At 38.9% G+C, this 13,929-nt stretch overlaps 2 protein-coding genes across 2 annotated transcripts; both read right to left on the bottom strand.

The window, feature by feature from the left end:
- Window positions 1-8,308: 8,308 nt before the first annotated feature.
- On the bottom strand, window positions 8,309-9,239 carry Csl4 (exosome component 1 Csl4). Its single transcript, XM_065223878.1, has 4 exons — window positions 8,997-9,239; window positions 8,784-8,935; window positions 8,627-8,723; window positions 8,309-8,555 (listed from the first exon to the last, which is right to left on the bottom strand). Exons 1-4 carry the CDS (start codon window positions 9,165-9,167, stop codon window positions 8,340-8,342), a joined length of 636 nt encoding a protein of 211 aa, XP_065079950.1. The 5' UTR covers window positions 9,168-9,239; the 3' UTR covers window positions 8,309-8,339.
- A 2,753-nt stretch (window positions 9,240-11,992) lies between these two features.
- Lint-O (L(3)mbt interactor in ovarian somatic cells) lies at window positions 11,993-13,900 on the bottom strand. Its single transcript, XM_065223868.1, has 5 exons — window positions 13,605-13,900; window positions 13,103-13,535; window positions 12,923-13,035; window positions 12,348-12,860; window positions 11,993-12,285 (listed from the first exon to the last, which is right to left on the bottom strand). Exons 1-5 carry the CDS (start codon window positions 13,758-13,760, stop codon window positions 12,139-12,141), a joined length of 1,362 nt encoding a protein of 453 aa, XP_065079940.1. The 5' UTR covers window positions 13,761-13,900; the 3' UTR covers window positions 11,993-12,138.
- Between the last annotated feature and the right edge of the window lie 29 nt (window positions 13,901-13,929).

The following is a 13,929-nucleotide window of genomic DNA, read 5'->3' as shown; positions in this document are numbered from 1 at the left end:
TGTAATATAGGCTGTCTTGCAATGAGCACTCATACATAAGATTTCAAGTGAAAACTAGATGTATGAGTGCTCATTGCAAGACAGTCTATATTACATGATATAAGCCATAGTCTGTACGGGGTATAAGCATAGAGGTAACTCTAAGACCACTGGGTCCCGAAGAAAATCATTATTATTTTTGGCTCACTCAGTACCAGAACAACGGTCCCAAGCAGTCCCAAGCTATTTCACTCACCCCTGCATGTTCTGCATGAATCCACACACCCCTGATGTTATCTGTCAAACTTTCATAGCGAATCAAAACAAACATAGTGTAGTAATAGAATTTCAACTAGAATAGGGTTCGTTAATCGTTTGCTTGGGACCAATAGGCTACTAAAGTGGTGAGCCAATTTAAAATCGTCAGTTTCGTATTTATTGTTGGTATAAGGGAATGTGAGATATATATTTTCGTTTCATATAAATCAGAATATTCGGGGTAAAATACTTTCATGTTAATGATTTTTTTACGGAATTCAGTGGAATTTTGTTTATGTATAGTGAAATAAAAAAAGACGTTTGCAAACTTAAACTTTACATCAGTGGTTTTCAATCGGAGAGGCACTCAACCATATTATGGAGGGAATTGTGCATAACAAAATACAACATGAGTCTTTAAGGTTTTGGAAGGAAATGTTAACCACATAGTTGGCGGTGATTCAGACTTCCCTTTTGCAATTACGAATATATTATGTTGTTTCATCGGGAAGCTAAAAGTTCTAAAACAGAGGTCTTCAGATCATGATCCGTGGAGTACTTAGTGTTCCACCAAGCCTTTGGTAGTGCACCGTGGATCATTTATAAAACTTAGTGAAATAAAGATTTTGATCAAAAATATACCTTTTTTAGATTTCTTACATACAGGGTTGCATATCACCCAAGGGTAATACCAACAATCAATACGAAACTAACGATTTTAAATTGGCTCACCACTTTAGTAGCCTATTGGTCCCAAGCAAACGATTAACGTACCCTATTCTAGTTGAAATTCTATTACTACACTATGTTTGTTTTGATTAGCTATGAAAGTTTGACAGATAACATCAGGGGTGTGTGGATTCATGCAGAACATGCAGGGGTGAGTGAAATAGCTTGGGACTGCTTGGGACCGTTGTTCTGGTACTGAGTGAGCCAAAAATAATAATGATTTTCTTCGGGACCCAGTGGTCTTAGAGTTACCTCTATGGTTATACCATAGAGGTAACTCTAAGACTAGAAGGTCCCGAAATAACGTGCTCAACTTTTTGACTCAGCTCTGGTACTCTCTTCGGTGCCAAGCTAATTGATTCACCCCTCGAAACATAGGAAAAACCACTAACCCCTCATTGTATCTGTCAAACTTTCATAGCGAATCAAAACAAACATAGTGTAGTACTGGAATTTATACTAGAATGGGGTACGTTAATCGTTTGCTTGGGACCAATAGGCTAGTCAAGTAGTGAGCCAATTTAAAATCGATAGTTTCATATTGATTGTTGGTTATACCGCCAATATTCACGTTATGAAAGTTAAATAGCACGCCTTCATTATTTTGAAGAGATTATTCCAATTCCAATTCAAAATATTTAATGATTTAAAATCCATTTCTGAATTTCTTAGTCATGACGATATTGTTCCCAAATTTTACTCCAGTTTGAATAGCATCAAACACGAAGTTAGTTTTAAGCATATCAGTAATCATTTCAATTCATGATTTCTGTAAAAAATCCATTTTAGGAGCGGTAATGCTTTCTAAGTCAAAATTATCAAAATTCCGTTAGAATTATGTTATGCACACTAAACTTGAAGTGAACTAAATAAAAATCATAAGAAGTTCCGTTGCACGAATCGCCAGGACGGGATTTCATTTTCATTTTGATTACTTGGACTGGCACAACTCCACGAACAGAAAATTGTTTGCATTGAACCAAAAAAAAAAACCTTAGTTGTATTTAAACAAACAATTCCGGTTAAAAATTATATTGCATTTTGTTGTTTCAATAATACTTATTAATATAAATTCAAAATAAGATTCTTTTTGTTTTAATAAGCCACTTTTCAACTGCAACTATTGTAAAAATAACAATATTCTATTATTAAGCCAACAATAGTTAATTTTAATTAGCATTTATTTGCTGTGTCCATTCCGGCCATGAATGCAAAAATAACTACCAACCATTCCCTCGTTTTCACCCGGACAAAAATGTAAACAATAACAAAACTTTTCTCGTTTGATTCAGCTCTTTTCCACATTCCACGCAAGTATTATTTTTAATTGTGAATTTCGGGAAATAAGTGCAAAATTTCCGAAAATTTTGATTCTTGAGGTAAGTAAGTATGCTGCATTTCGAGCTGTAGTAGCTAAATATAATCAATTTTCTGTTTTTTTTTTTCCTTGATTTTTTTCCGTCAATCTTGTTTTCCGTACTGAGTACCAATGCTCCCGACGCCAGGAAGCAGCTCCCACACCTGGACCCTACATATCGACCCATCAACTCATGAACCGGGGACCAACGGCTTTACTTCCCTTCCGAAGGAAGACGTGATCAGTGAAAAAGAAAAAAAAAATGGCCATATTATTTCCGGAGTGATTTAAGATTTGCGCGTAATTGCAATTGTAAACAAACACGTCAATCACCGATTTCTCACAAATAAAAGCTCAATCTCGAAAAGTAATAACACTATGAGGTTGCCTATTGGACCCAAGCAAATCGACTAACGTACCCCATTCTAGTCGAAATTCTAGTACTTCATAATGTTTGTTTTGATTCGTTCAACTTTTTGGCTCAGCTCTGGTACTATCTTCGGTCCCAAGCTAATCGATGCACCCCTCGAAACATAGGAAAATCCACGAACCCCTCGTTTTGTCTGTCGAACTTTCATAGCAAATCAAAACAAACATAGTGTAGTACTAGAATTTCGACTAGAATGGGGTAAGTTAATCGATTTGCTTGGGACCAATATGCTAGTCAAGTAGTGAGCCAATAATCGGTTGGTAAAACGTTTATCCAAAATTTTAATCGACTTCCAAACAGATTACTACACGGATAGAAATCTCCTTATACCTTTTGGCAAAATTCTATTACAGATTATACCCCGTTCACATTACAGCCTATATCACGTAATATAGGCTGTCTTGCAATGAGCACTCATACATAGGATTTCCAGTGAAAACTAGATGTACGAGTGCTCATTGCAAGACAGCGTATATCACGTGATATACGCTGTAATGTGAACGGGGTATTATTCATAAAATGTATAAGTCAACTAATAAGCAGACGCCTTGCAAAAAGTTAATGAAGATCATGTGTCAAATGAAATGTATAAACGGTCACACATACCTTTTATGCATTCTTATAGGACCTATGTGGTTTGTCTTATGGAATGTATAAGGCTGATGTTTTGGCAAAAATGTATAAGTGAAACACATTAATAAAATAATTGATTTTCGTTTCGTGTATAAGATCGAATAGGAATTTTCCAAATCGCTAGCGAAGCAGGATTATCTCGGATAGAGTCCAAACAAGGATCGAAGAGGAATAAGAGCCGAACAAGGTAGAACATGTACAGGTATATCAACAATCAATACGAAACTAACGATTTTAAATTGGCCACTACTTGACTAGCATATTGGTTCCAAGCAAATCGACTAACGTACCCCTTTCTAGTCGAAATTCTAGTACCACACTATGTTTGTTTTGATTCGCTATGAAAGTTTGACAGATAAAATGAGGGGTTAGTGGATTTTCCTATGTTTCGAGGGGTGATTCGATTAGCTTGGGACCGAAGATAGTACCAGAGCTGAGCCAAAAAGTTGAGCTCGTTTCATCGGGACCTACTGGTCTTAGAGTTACCTCTATGGGTATATTGAGCACTCAAAAGTGCTGTTTAAATTTGTTGTAGCAGTAACACCATACACGAAACGAAAATCAATTATTTAATTCATGTGTTTCACTTATACATTTTAGCCAAAGCATCAGCCTTATACATTCCATAAGACAAACCACATAGGTCCTATTAGAATGCTTAAAAGGTATGTGTGACCGCTTATACATTTCATTTGACACATGATCTTTATTAACTTTTTGCAAGGCGTCTGCTTATTAGTCGACTTATACAATTTATGAATAATCAGCAATGGAAATTTGCCAAAAGGTATAAGGAGATTTCTATCCGTGTAGAGGTACCCAACTAACAATTTTCACAATGTAAACGCTTTACTCATTTCATTTATACAGTCTCAAGCTGTATTCAAACGTTATACGATATGAGGAAACCTTTACTCAACCTCTATATAAGCAAATCTGGCGAACTTAGTCAGCTACTTATGGCTGTTGGAACGGTCGGGAGAAGCTCTTATTGCATATCCATTAACGCTCCTATACAGCTGTTATCCTGCTGTTTAGCTGTGTGTGAACTTGAAAGGCGCTTATTCAACCTTTTCCCGGTTATCCAATAATCACTACACAGCTTTCTCTTGAAGCCGGGTTAAATACTGTTTACGCTTTTTTTTATGAAGGAATTTATTGAGTTTATTTTGCTGTGAATCAAATTAATCGAAATGTGTTACAAATCATCACCAAATTGTTTACCCTGCACCGGAACCTGGAATCGAACTCGAGACGACATCATTGGCAAACCTTGACACTACCAACTGGGCTACGCCAACAATTTGAACTTATGTAAACAAATCAACATGCCCTTCTACAACAAAATCGCTGAGTAGAGGCTTTATAATAGTACACATGAATCACTTTTCTCGACTAGTTATAAAAGAACAGAGTAAAAGCTGTAAAACTGCACGCGTCTAAAAATAAACCTAGTTGACTGTGAAAATGCTTCCGAAGTTGCTCTAACACAGTTTATAAGCTGAGTACAGGTTGTTTAGTTGTTGAAAAAGCACTTTTGAGGTTTATGTTATTCAGCAAGAGTGGTTGGTTGTGTATAGAAGCCATCAAATGAGTAATATATTCACTTTGTTAGCTTAGTTTTGCAGCTACAAGTTGAAAGTTGGGTAGTATGTGTATAGAAGTGACATTAGCGTTTATTGGCTGATGTTATTCAGTGCGACTGACAAATTGAATAATGGTTGTGAGAAAGTTGAGTAAACGCTCTCCAAAACTATTTCGTTAGCTTTTGCTTGTAGCTGTATCTGCAGCTTCATTTCAGCTACTTTACGGCACAACGCTGGAAAAGTTGGCTTACAAAGCTGAAAATGTTAGTTGGGTAACTCTAAGACCACTGGGTCCCGAAGAAAATCATTATTATTTTTGGCTCACTCAGTACCAGAACAACGGTCCCAAGCAGTCCCAAGCTATTTCACTCACCCCTGCATGTTCTGCATGAATCCACACACCCCTGATGTTATCTGTCAAACTTTCATAGCGAATCAAAACAAACAAAGTGTAGTAATAGAATTTCAACTAGAATAGGGTACGTTAATCGTTTGCTTGGGACCAATAGGCTACTAAAGTGGTGAGCCAATTTAAAATCGTTAGTTTCGTATTGATTGTTGGTAACACCATAGAGGTAACTCTAAGACCAGAAGGTCCCGATGAAACGAGCTCAACTTTTTGGCTCAGCTCTGGTACTATCTTCGGTCCCAAGCTAATCGAATCACCCCTCGAAACATAGGAAAATCCACTAACCCCTCATTTTATCTGTCAAACTTTCATAGCGAATCAAAACAAACAAAGTGTGGTACTAGAATTTCGACTAGAAAGGGGTACGTTAGTCGATTTGCTTGAGACCAATATGCTAGTCAAGTAGTGAGCCAATTTAAAATCGTTAGTTTCGTATTGATTGTTGGTAACACTTCCTTCAGCAAAGAGCAAATAGATCCGCACGGCAAGAGAGCACGATGTGGACTCGACCCATCTCCAACGTCATTTTGACGATTACACATTCATATAGGTTGTCAAACAAACTCATTAGCATTATCCTCAGCAACAATGTTAAGTAGGATAAAAGCAGCAACATAAAGCATTCCAACACAGTGTGTTGAACACACACAACTCAACGCATCACAGTCATCAACAACAGAAGTAACACAAATATGAACGGACACTAGAAGACGAGAAACGCAGCAGTTTACAGGTCCGTACGAAATTCAGTTCGTGTATTGTACGACTAAGGCGTAATATTACCAACAATCAATACGAAACTAACGATTTTAAATTGGCTCACCACTTTAGTAGCCTATTGGTCCCAAGCAAACGATTAACGTACCCTATTCTAGTTGAAATTCTATTACTACACTATGTTTGTTTTGATTCGCTATGAAAGTTTGACAGATAACATCAGGGTTGTGTGGATTCATGCAGAACATGCAGGGGTGAGTGAAATAGCTTGGGACTGCTTGGGACCGTTGTTCTGGTACTGAGTGATCCAAAAATAATAATGATTTTCTTCGGGACCCAGTGGTCTTAGAGTTACCTCTATGATATTACCATTTTTCCCGATGGCAGGCAATACGAATATTTCGTAAAATTTTCGAACAATATGTTATATCTACGAAACCTATTTTTATTATACGAGAGAAAGAAGAGAATTTACGGAAACATATTTTCAGTGTGGTGACAAAATTTTAAACTATACTGTGTACCATCTAACAGGTCTTATGCATCTGTATAACTCGGCCAAGGAAAGCAAATCAGTTCGTACACTGGTGAATAAATTGTCAACTAAACTGATCACCGTACAATAGGTCTTATAAATCTGATCAGCTTTGTAAAAACCAGCAACCATCTATCTAGTTGAGCTTTCAAGTATGGTTTTGAATTAATTATATGATTTGAGTAGTAGCTATACTGAAGATCCGAGAGATGTCGCCCCTTCAGTGGTAGGAAAATCATTTTTGCAGTATGGAGAATATCAGAAAATCCACGATTTGTGACTAAATAATATACTTTCACAGAAGGAAACAAATAAACGAGCGTTTACCTTATCACCTTATCACTATAGTAATGTACTCGTGCATTTAAAACTGCCCATAAAAACGATAATGAATAAAAACTGAAAATTTTCATGTATTTCCAAATGGTTTCCTACCATTCCCATACATTCGAACGTGACTGGCCCTCTGGATGTGGATGATGTCAAAGACAACAAAACATGATTAATTATTAGGCCTACTTCTACGCGGCGTGTGAGGTGAGGTGAGGTGACAGTGTAGTGATGGTGAGGTGACAATTGTCACCTCGGGTGAGGTGAATCTCCGTGCATATCAAATGGAGAGTCACCTCACCTGAGCTGGCAATTGTCACTTCATTAGTGACAGCGAGTCACCTAGCGTCACACGCCGCGCAGAATAGATGTGTCACTCAATAGATTTATGTTACAATGAAAATTTGACCACTTCAACTAAGACTTCCGGAACCTATTCCTAAGCCAATACACGCTATTGCGTCCCAAAAAAGATATGTCTTTCCCTGGTATATGTACCAAATTTGTTGCGCGATAGGTCGTTGTAGTGAAAAACTTACCACTTTATCCCAGGCTTCCGGATACTGTTGTGGGGCCCCATTCTTCTTCTTCTTCTTCTTCCTCGCATTTCAAGCTTATTGCGTATGGCATATTAGCTTATTGCGTGCTCTCAACTTAGTGTTCTATATGCACTTCCACAGTTATTAATAGAGAGCTTTCGATGCCTGTATCATTTTTGCATTGGTATAATTGTATGGCAAGTACAATCATACTCTATGCCCAGGGAAGTCGAGAAATTTTCCAACCCGAAAAATTCCTACACCGGCCCGGGAATCGAACCCAGCCACCTCCAGCATGGTCTTGCTTTGTAGCTGTGCCTTTACTGACTGAGCTAAGGGAGGTCCCTGCGGGGCCCCATCATCAAATGTGATTAAAACAAGATGATATGTCTGTCAAACAAGATATTATGTCCACAAAATTCTGAGATCGATGATATGTTGCTCGATAGGTTTCTGTTGTAATGCAAATTGACCACTTCCCCCCAAAGCTTCCGGAACCTGTTCCTGGGTCACCACATGGCCATTGTGGTGCAATATGATATCATGGTTATGAATGATTAGTTTTTGAGTCTTATAAAGTTAAATGATGTATTGCACACATTTCGTCAATATAGCTGCTGTTAGTAAGAAATATTACAAATGCCACACTCATATTCACACCCCCCCCCACAAACAGGGGGAGGATCATAATAAGACGAGCGTGAGCTATGGTTTGGCCAATCATCAAATCAGATTGCAAATTAGTTACGTAGTCGTCGAAAACGAGCCATTAGAGTAAATCAAACTCCGTCCCGGTCGGTTAAGGGGCGTGAAAATATTTTATTTATGATCCAAGTTTTAAAGCTTTCCATCATAATTAGGTGGCGCAGTTTCTGGAACAATCTTCGCAACTTTTCGAGGTTCTTTAGCCAACGTTACTGGGCATTGCATCTCTGTCCAGCCGACTGGGACCATAGGTGTAGGTTCGGAGCTTTTGTTTGACATAGCGACTGCAACACCAAGCTCATTTTCAGCCGTAGTCAAGTGATATGTGTTTAGTTCAACTAGTGGGAGCTAGAAGATAATATAAAAATTATTAGAACTATCAATACCCTGAGATCTAGATATTGTAACTGTTGCATTACCACTCGCGCCAGGATGACATCACCCGGTCGAAAGCATTTGTACATTTCAACGCGATCTTTTTCCGTTGCACGTACGTCTTCCTTTCGCAGAATCCCTCTATCGGACAAGATTGTTAATGAAACCAATGTTAAATAAAGAATGCAAACACTTTGTTACCTGTAAGTTCTGTTGAGACATGTTTTTCCTATACAAATGATAACACATTTAGCAAACCGTTGATTTATAACTGTGATCTTGGCGGTAACGACGTCTCCTACGACTGGTACCACTGTCTTGCTTCCGAAGGATGCCACAGAGATATAATTGTTCTGCCGAATGAAACCAACAATCACATACCCATATCAACAACATAAGCGATACTCAATATACCTTGTGCCGCTTACGGATTCTCACTACGCCGGATAGACTAGCGTGCAAGTAACCTAATTTTTCGTAGGTACCTTCACCGCCCACCGTGTACTCGGTAACCGCACATAGCCTCTGCCCTGGAACACAAATGTAGTTTTCTCCATTTTCGTTCTCATCTATTGTTTTCACCATTTTTAAACAATTTGGATAATAGAAAATTGGATTTGTATTATTCTAGTAAATCGAAGATAGTAAATTGTTTTGGAAAGAAAGAAGAGCGAGAGCATGAAGCGAAATGTGAAGGTAAACAAATAAACATAATCTTCGGCTGTCAAGACAGGCGGGATATAATATCACGCTCACGCTTTTTCAAAACAACCCAAATTTGTGATGAATCCACCAAGATTGGTCACCTACCCAAAAATAGGTAAACTATGTTGGCAGCGAGGCAGTGACAAGTTGACAAATGGACAACGGGATTTGGCGCATTTTGCGCAAAATTTTGACAACCGTGGGTCGAAAACCGGTCGATCGACAGCACGGGGATTTTCGAACACAGAAAATAACTTTCGAAACGTCGCTTTTAACCACGAGTTAAATTTAACTCGTGGTTAAAAGTGACATTTCGAAAGTTATTTTCCTTGTTCGAAAATCCCTGTCTTATCGATCGACCGATTTTCGATATAAAATAATCCGCCAAATGGTTCAGAGCCTTAAGGCTGGCGCACAATGTAAAATCTTCCGGGTTTTCGACAGATAACACATGGCTAACTGTCAAAAAACCCGAAAACTTTATAGTCGCTATATTCATAGTCTGGCGGATAGAATCTCGGGAACCAATTGAGCTGTCAAATAGCGGAACCAATCGAGCAAATCACGACCAACAACAGAAAAGAGCACATTAGCTATTGCGAACAAAACTTCGGAAACGCTTTTCTCGTGACTCAAGGCTCGCCTACGCAAACTAACACCAAACTTAGGTTGAGAAAAGTTTCCCCTATCCGATGATGCCGATAATTTGCGTTCGATTGACGAGGAAAGAATAATCAATGTTTTGTTTATTAAAGTTGATAGTACCTTTTCAATTGTTGATCTAAAATATATTGAATTGGTTCCACTTTTTGATAGATCGGAATTCTATCTGCCAGACTATGAATATAGTGACTATAGAAAACTTATCCAGTGTGCGCCGGCCTTTAGTTTACTCCAAGCTACACATAGGCTAAGAGGAAGAGGTGACAATTGGCTTCTTCCTCTTTTATTTCTATCGCTATCTCTATCTTTATCTATCTCTATTTCTATCTTGCGCACATGAAATCGGCCAATCAGGAGCTGGTTCACGCTTGACAGAAAAGTGGTTCATTTTCGCTCCCGTATTGTCATCTCTTCTCTTAGCATATAGGCACAGACAAACAGAAATAACTCATTGAATATTTCTCACTGTAAAACATCGTCGCTAAAACATTACCGCCATCTGCTGAATACACTGTGATGGGTAGTACGCTGAACAGATGGCGGTAGTGTGTAAACGTCAAACGCAAGGGAATTGACTATGCACGCCACAGGTGGCGGTACTACCAACTGCGATACTTTTAAATTGACCGTTAAATGCTTGTTCGATGAACAACTTTCGAGTGTTATGTCTGTTTGTCTGTGATATAGGTGTTCTAATGTGTCAAATTAATTCAGGATTCAGCCATGTTGTTTTTGAAATATTATAATATAAAACTATTTTTTATATATACACGCAATTTCGAAACAACCAATATTTGAGGGGATTAGAAGTAAAGGGGTGTAAGTGAGTTTGATCGATTCTCTTCATCAACTTTCTCTTTCGTTAATAATTCAGCTGCAAACACATTCCTTGAATCGTGTGTCATTCAGCGCAAAAGCTGTTTATAAAGCTGTGGCTTTAGAAGACAAGAAGTTAAATTTTGACAACCGTGGCTGAGTTCTGCTCGATAAGCGATCGATCGGTAACACAGGGATTTTCGAACATAATTCAACTCGGCAAATGGTTCACAGCCTAAGGCTGTGTTACATTTGTAAAATTTTCACGTAGATTTGACGCTTCGAAAATAAAAAATATTGTTCGAAAATCCCTCTGTTGTTAATCTTCTGATTTTTGAGAAGTTGTTTGTCAAAATTGACTCCTGGTCTGTCAAAAATAAGTCTATAGTACCAGGTTTATTCGAAAATCAATCTGTCAAATTTAAACGAAAATTCACCAAATGGAAAACAGCCTAAGAAGAAGTTGCTCTCTCGCTCTCTGAGACTGTGTTCCATGTGGTGAATTTTCACTTAAATTTGATAGATGGAAAATTTTCAAATAAACCTGCCATTGTACCAGACTTATTTCTGACAGACCAGGAATCAATTTTGACAAACATCTTCTCGAAAATAGGAAGATCAACAACAGAGGGATTTTCGAACATCTTAATTTAATTTTGAAGCGTCAAATTTAAATGAAAATTCACCAATTGGAACACAGCCTGAAGGCCCAAGCGCAGTTACAGCGGAAGCGGAACGGCAGCGGCAGCGGAAAAACCCAATCTGAGTAAGCCTACTTGTCGGTTTGAAAACTAGGTAGAACCAAATCGACTTCGGTTGAGCATCTTGCTGTCAATTGTGACAACTGTCAAACTTTCCGTTTCCGTTCCACTTCCGCCCACATTGCGTTTGGGCCTTGACTCATATCGAAGGGGTCCCAACTTTTTTCGTGTACAAAAAATCAGGATATATGGCATCGCTGTCCCTTCCGAGGGGCCCCTCGGTAATATCAATCCCGCCCACTTCACATCCCGCTCGCATTTTATGCTGACCAGAAAATGTAACTTATTTTTATGCTTATGCTACTATAGTTGTTGCGTTGATGCAATGTTAGAATGTGAATCTATAGGCGGAATATTCTATGTACCTACTATTTATTTGATAAGACATATCACACATCGTGAACTAAAACTTAACTCAAATGAAATGTAGTAGACAGAACCTTTGAAGTGCGTTTTTATTTCAATGAAATAATTTTATACTCTGCGCGTTACGAATAAATTCACCTAAAATAAGTTTCATTACAAACTAATTGAAAATTATCCAACTTATTAGTATTAAGTTTGCTCAATCCGAAAATGAGCATTGAAAAGAACATCCAACATTTCGTAATTCAAATCCAAGTGAGACGAAAATCCCTATCATTGTTCTGCATCATGACGATCCGTTGGTACAGCGCTATTGCAGGACCAAGTTTCAATCCAAACCCAGACAAGATATCTGATTTTCTCATCAGAATCAACGATGGTCCATCGATTTCCTGAAACACAAGTTGGGTTACGGCAAATGTTACGATGGCGCAAATTGTTCCTCATAGTTTACCTGTTCCTTGAACAAATGAGCATAGTCGGGAAAATAGTGCTTGAAATATTGATACACATCATCGCAAGACCAGTTTTGTATGTCCTCAAAGTTATCAAGACGAGGATCGAACTTTTCCTCTTCATTACCAACATCTTTGTCCTCCACCGTGTCATCCTGGTCAGGTTCTTCATCTGCTTCTTCCTCGTCGTCGTCGTCGTCGTCCTCGTCCGGTTGAATGACACTGTCATTCACTGGTGCTGAATCTGACAGAGAAAACGAATCTTTTCTGATTTCATTATCACTGAAACCCGCGAATTCCTGGTGAGCTTCATCGTCGGCATTGTCTTCCGATTCCGGGCGATCAACAACGGATTGATTTTCTTGAGATCGAGACTGCTTCACCGGGCTGCGTTCGCCTAAGCAACGTTTGCAAACCCAAGGGCTGTTGGAGTTGCTGCTACTCGACGCAGATGGTCCGTGACAATTTGCGTGGAAAGCATTCTGGCAGTCACAACAGAATAGCAAATTTCCCTGAAAACGGAAATGTTCTCTGTAGTGTGGATGGCGAGGAAAAGATAAATAATTCAACTTACACCCCGCAACGATTTTCCACATACGACGCATTCGATGCACTGAAAGCAGCGAAAGTTTAGTCTGATCGGAAACTTTTGATAAACGGGATGGGCTCGCAAACATTTTGAATGAGCTAGTAATGAATTAAATTGATTAGAAACCATTGAATGATCAATAATGTATTAGAGGATTCAAACTACCTCGAAAAGCACAGCTAGAGCAATCAATTAGCTTGAATCCACGTCGTTGTTGTTCAACCTTGTGACACATGTCGCAATTGGGTTCCCGTTTGAAATCATGTTTTCGAGGAGAAGCAGGCTCCATATTTCCACCGGTTGTACCCACCAGCCGGGCAGCTTCTGTTGATGGACCACTGCCAAGAACTTTTGGTCTGTATGTGTGACCAGTTGTTTGTTTTGTGGCAATCGTGGGACTAAGCGCTAATCGTGGCTTAGCTACACTTCCATTGTTATTGTCGCTCAGCCCATCCGACTTAGCTGGCGATTTAGGAACCACAGCTTCCAATTTCGCTGAAGATGAACCCACAGGTGATTCCGGCTGTGGCAAATCGTTTTTGCGTACGCGTTTCCTTGGTACATAATTATCAGATGGATCGAACACGACTTTTGCTTTCTGCAAATTTTGTGAACCATATTGTTACTTAATCGTATAAATAATAAGTGAAAATCATTAAAGAATTACCTTAGTTCTGGTACCGACACGGGTTGAAATGTTATCATTGTCCAGTGGGACAACTGGAGTCGGCCCTGATGATGATGACGAGGCCGTTGCAGATTCTGCTGGTGGCGATGATTTGCCACCATTCTCGGCTTCAGTGTTTAACTTGGTTTTTGCCATCGTCCGAAATAAGCTCCGAACCACTTGTACTGTATTGCGTTAACTCGACGGATGTAACAATCCAGGACTAATTTGTGCGCTTATGCCTGAATTAACGTTCTACTTCCACAACTCCAGCGAGAGTCTGGAATACAAACGCGCTGATTTGTGTTTGACGTCGTACCACAGA

The sequence above is a fragment of the Ochlerotatus camptorhynchus genome, unplaced genomic scaffold (genome assembly GCF_037179485.1).
Source record: "Ochlerotatus camptorhynchus isolate MF236.1 unplaced genomic scaffold, CSIRO-AGI_Acam_v1.1 ptg000019l, whole genome shotgun sequence".
Taxonomy (NCBI): Eukaryota; Metazoa; Arthropoda; class Insecta; order Diptera; family Culicidae; genus Ochlerotatus; species Ochlerotatus camptorhynchus.
This window is presented reverse-complemented; position numbering and strand designations above follow the sequence as displayed.

Excerpts from the sequence above, each read along its gene's own strand:
- Csl4 (XM_065223878.1), bottom strand. The coding sequence starts at position 9,167 with ATGGTGAAAACAATAGATGAGAACGAAAATGGAGAAAACTACATTTGT. Across the intron at positions 8,724-8,783 it reads TGTCTCAACAGAACTTACAG|AGGGATTCTGCGAAAGGAAG; the intron begins GTAACAAAGTGT and ends CTTGTCCGATAG. Across the intron at positions 8,556-8,626 it reads ATGTCATCCTGGCGCGAGTG|CTCCCACTAGTTGAACTAAA; the intron begins GTAATGCAACAG and ends ATTATCTTCTAG.
- Lint-O (XM_065223868.1), bottom strand. The coding sequence starts at position 13,760 with ATGGCAAAAACCAAGTTAAACACTGAAGCCGAGAATGGTGGCAAATCA. Across the intron at positions 13,536-13,604 it reads GTGTCGGTACCAGAACTAAG|AAAGCAAAAGTCGTGTTCGA; the intron begins GTAATTCTTTAA and ends CAAAATTTGCAG. Across the intron at positions 12,286-12,347 it reads CTCATTTGTTCAAGGAACAG|GAAATCGATGGACCATCGTT; the intron begins GTAAACTATGAG and ends CTTGTGTTTCAG.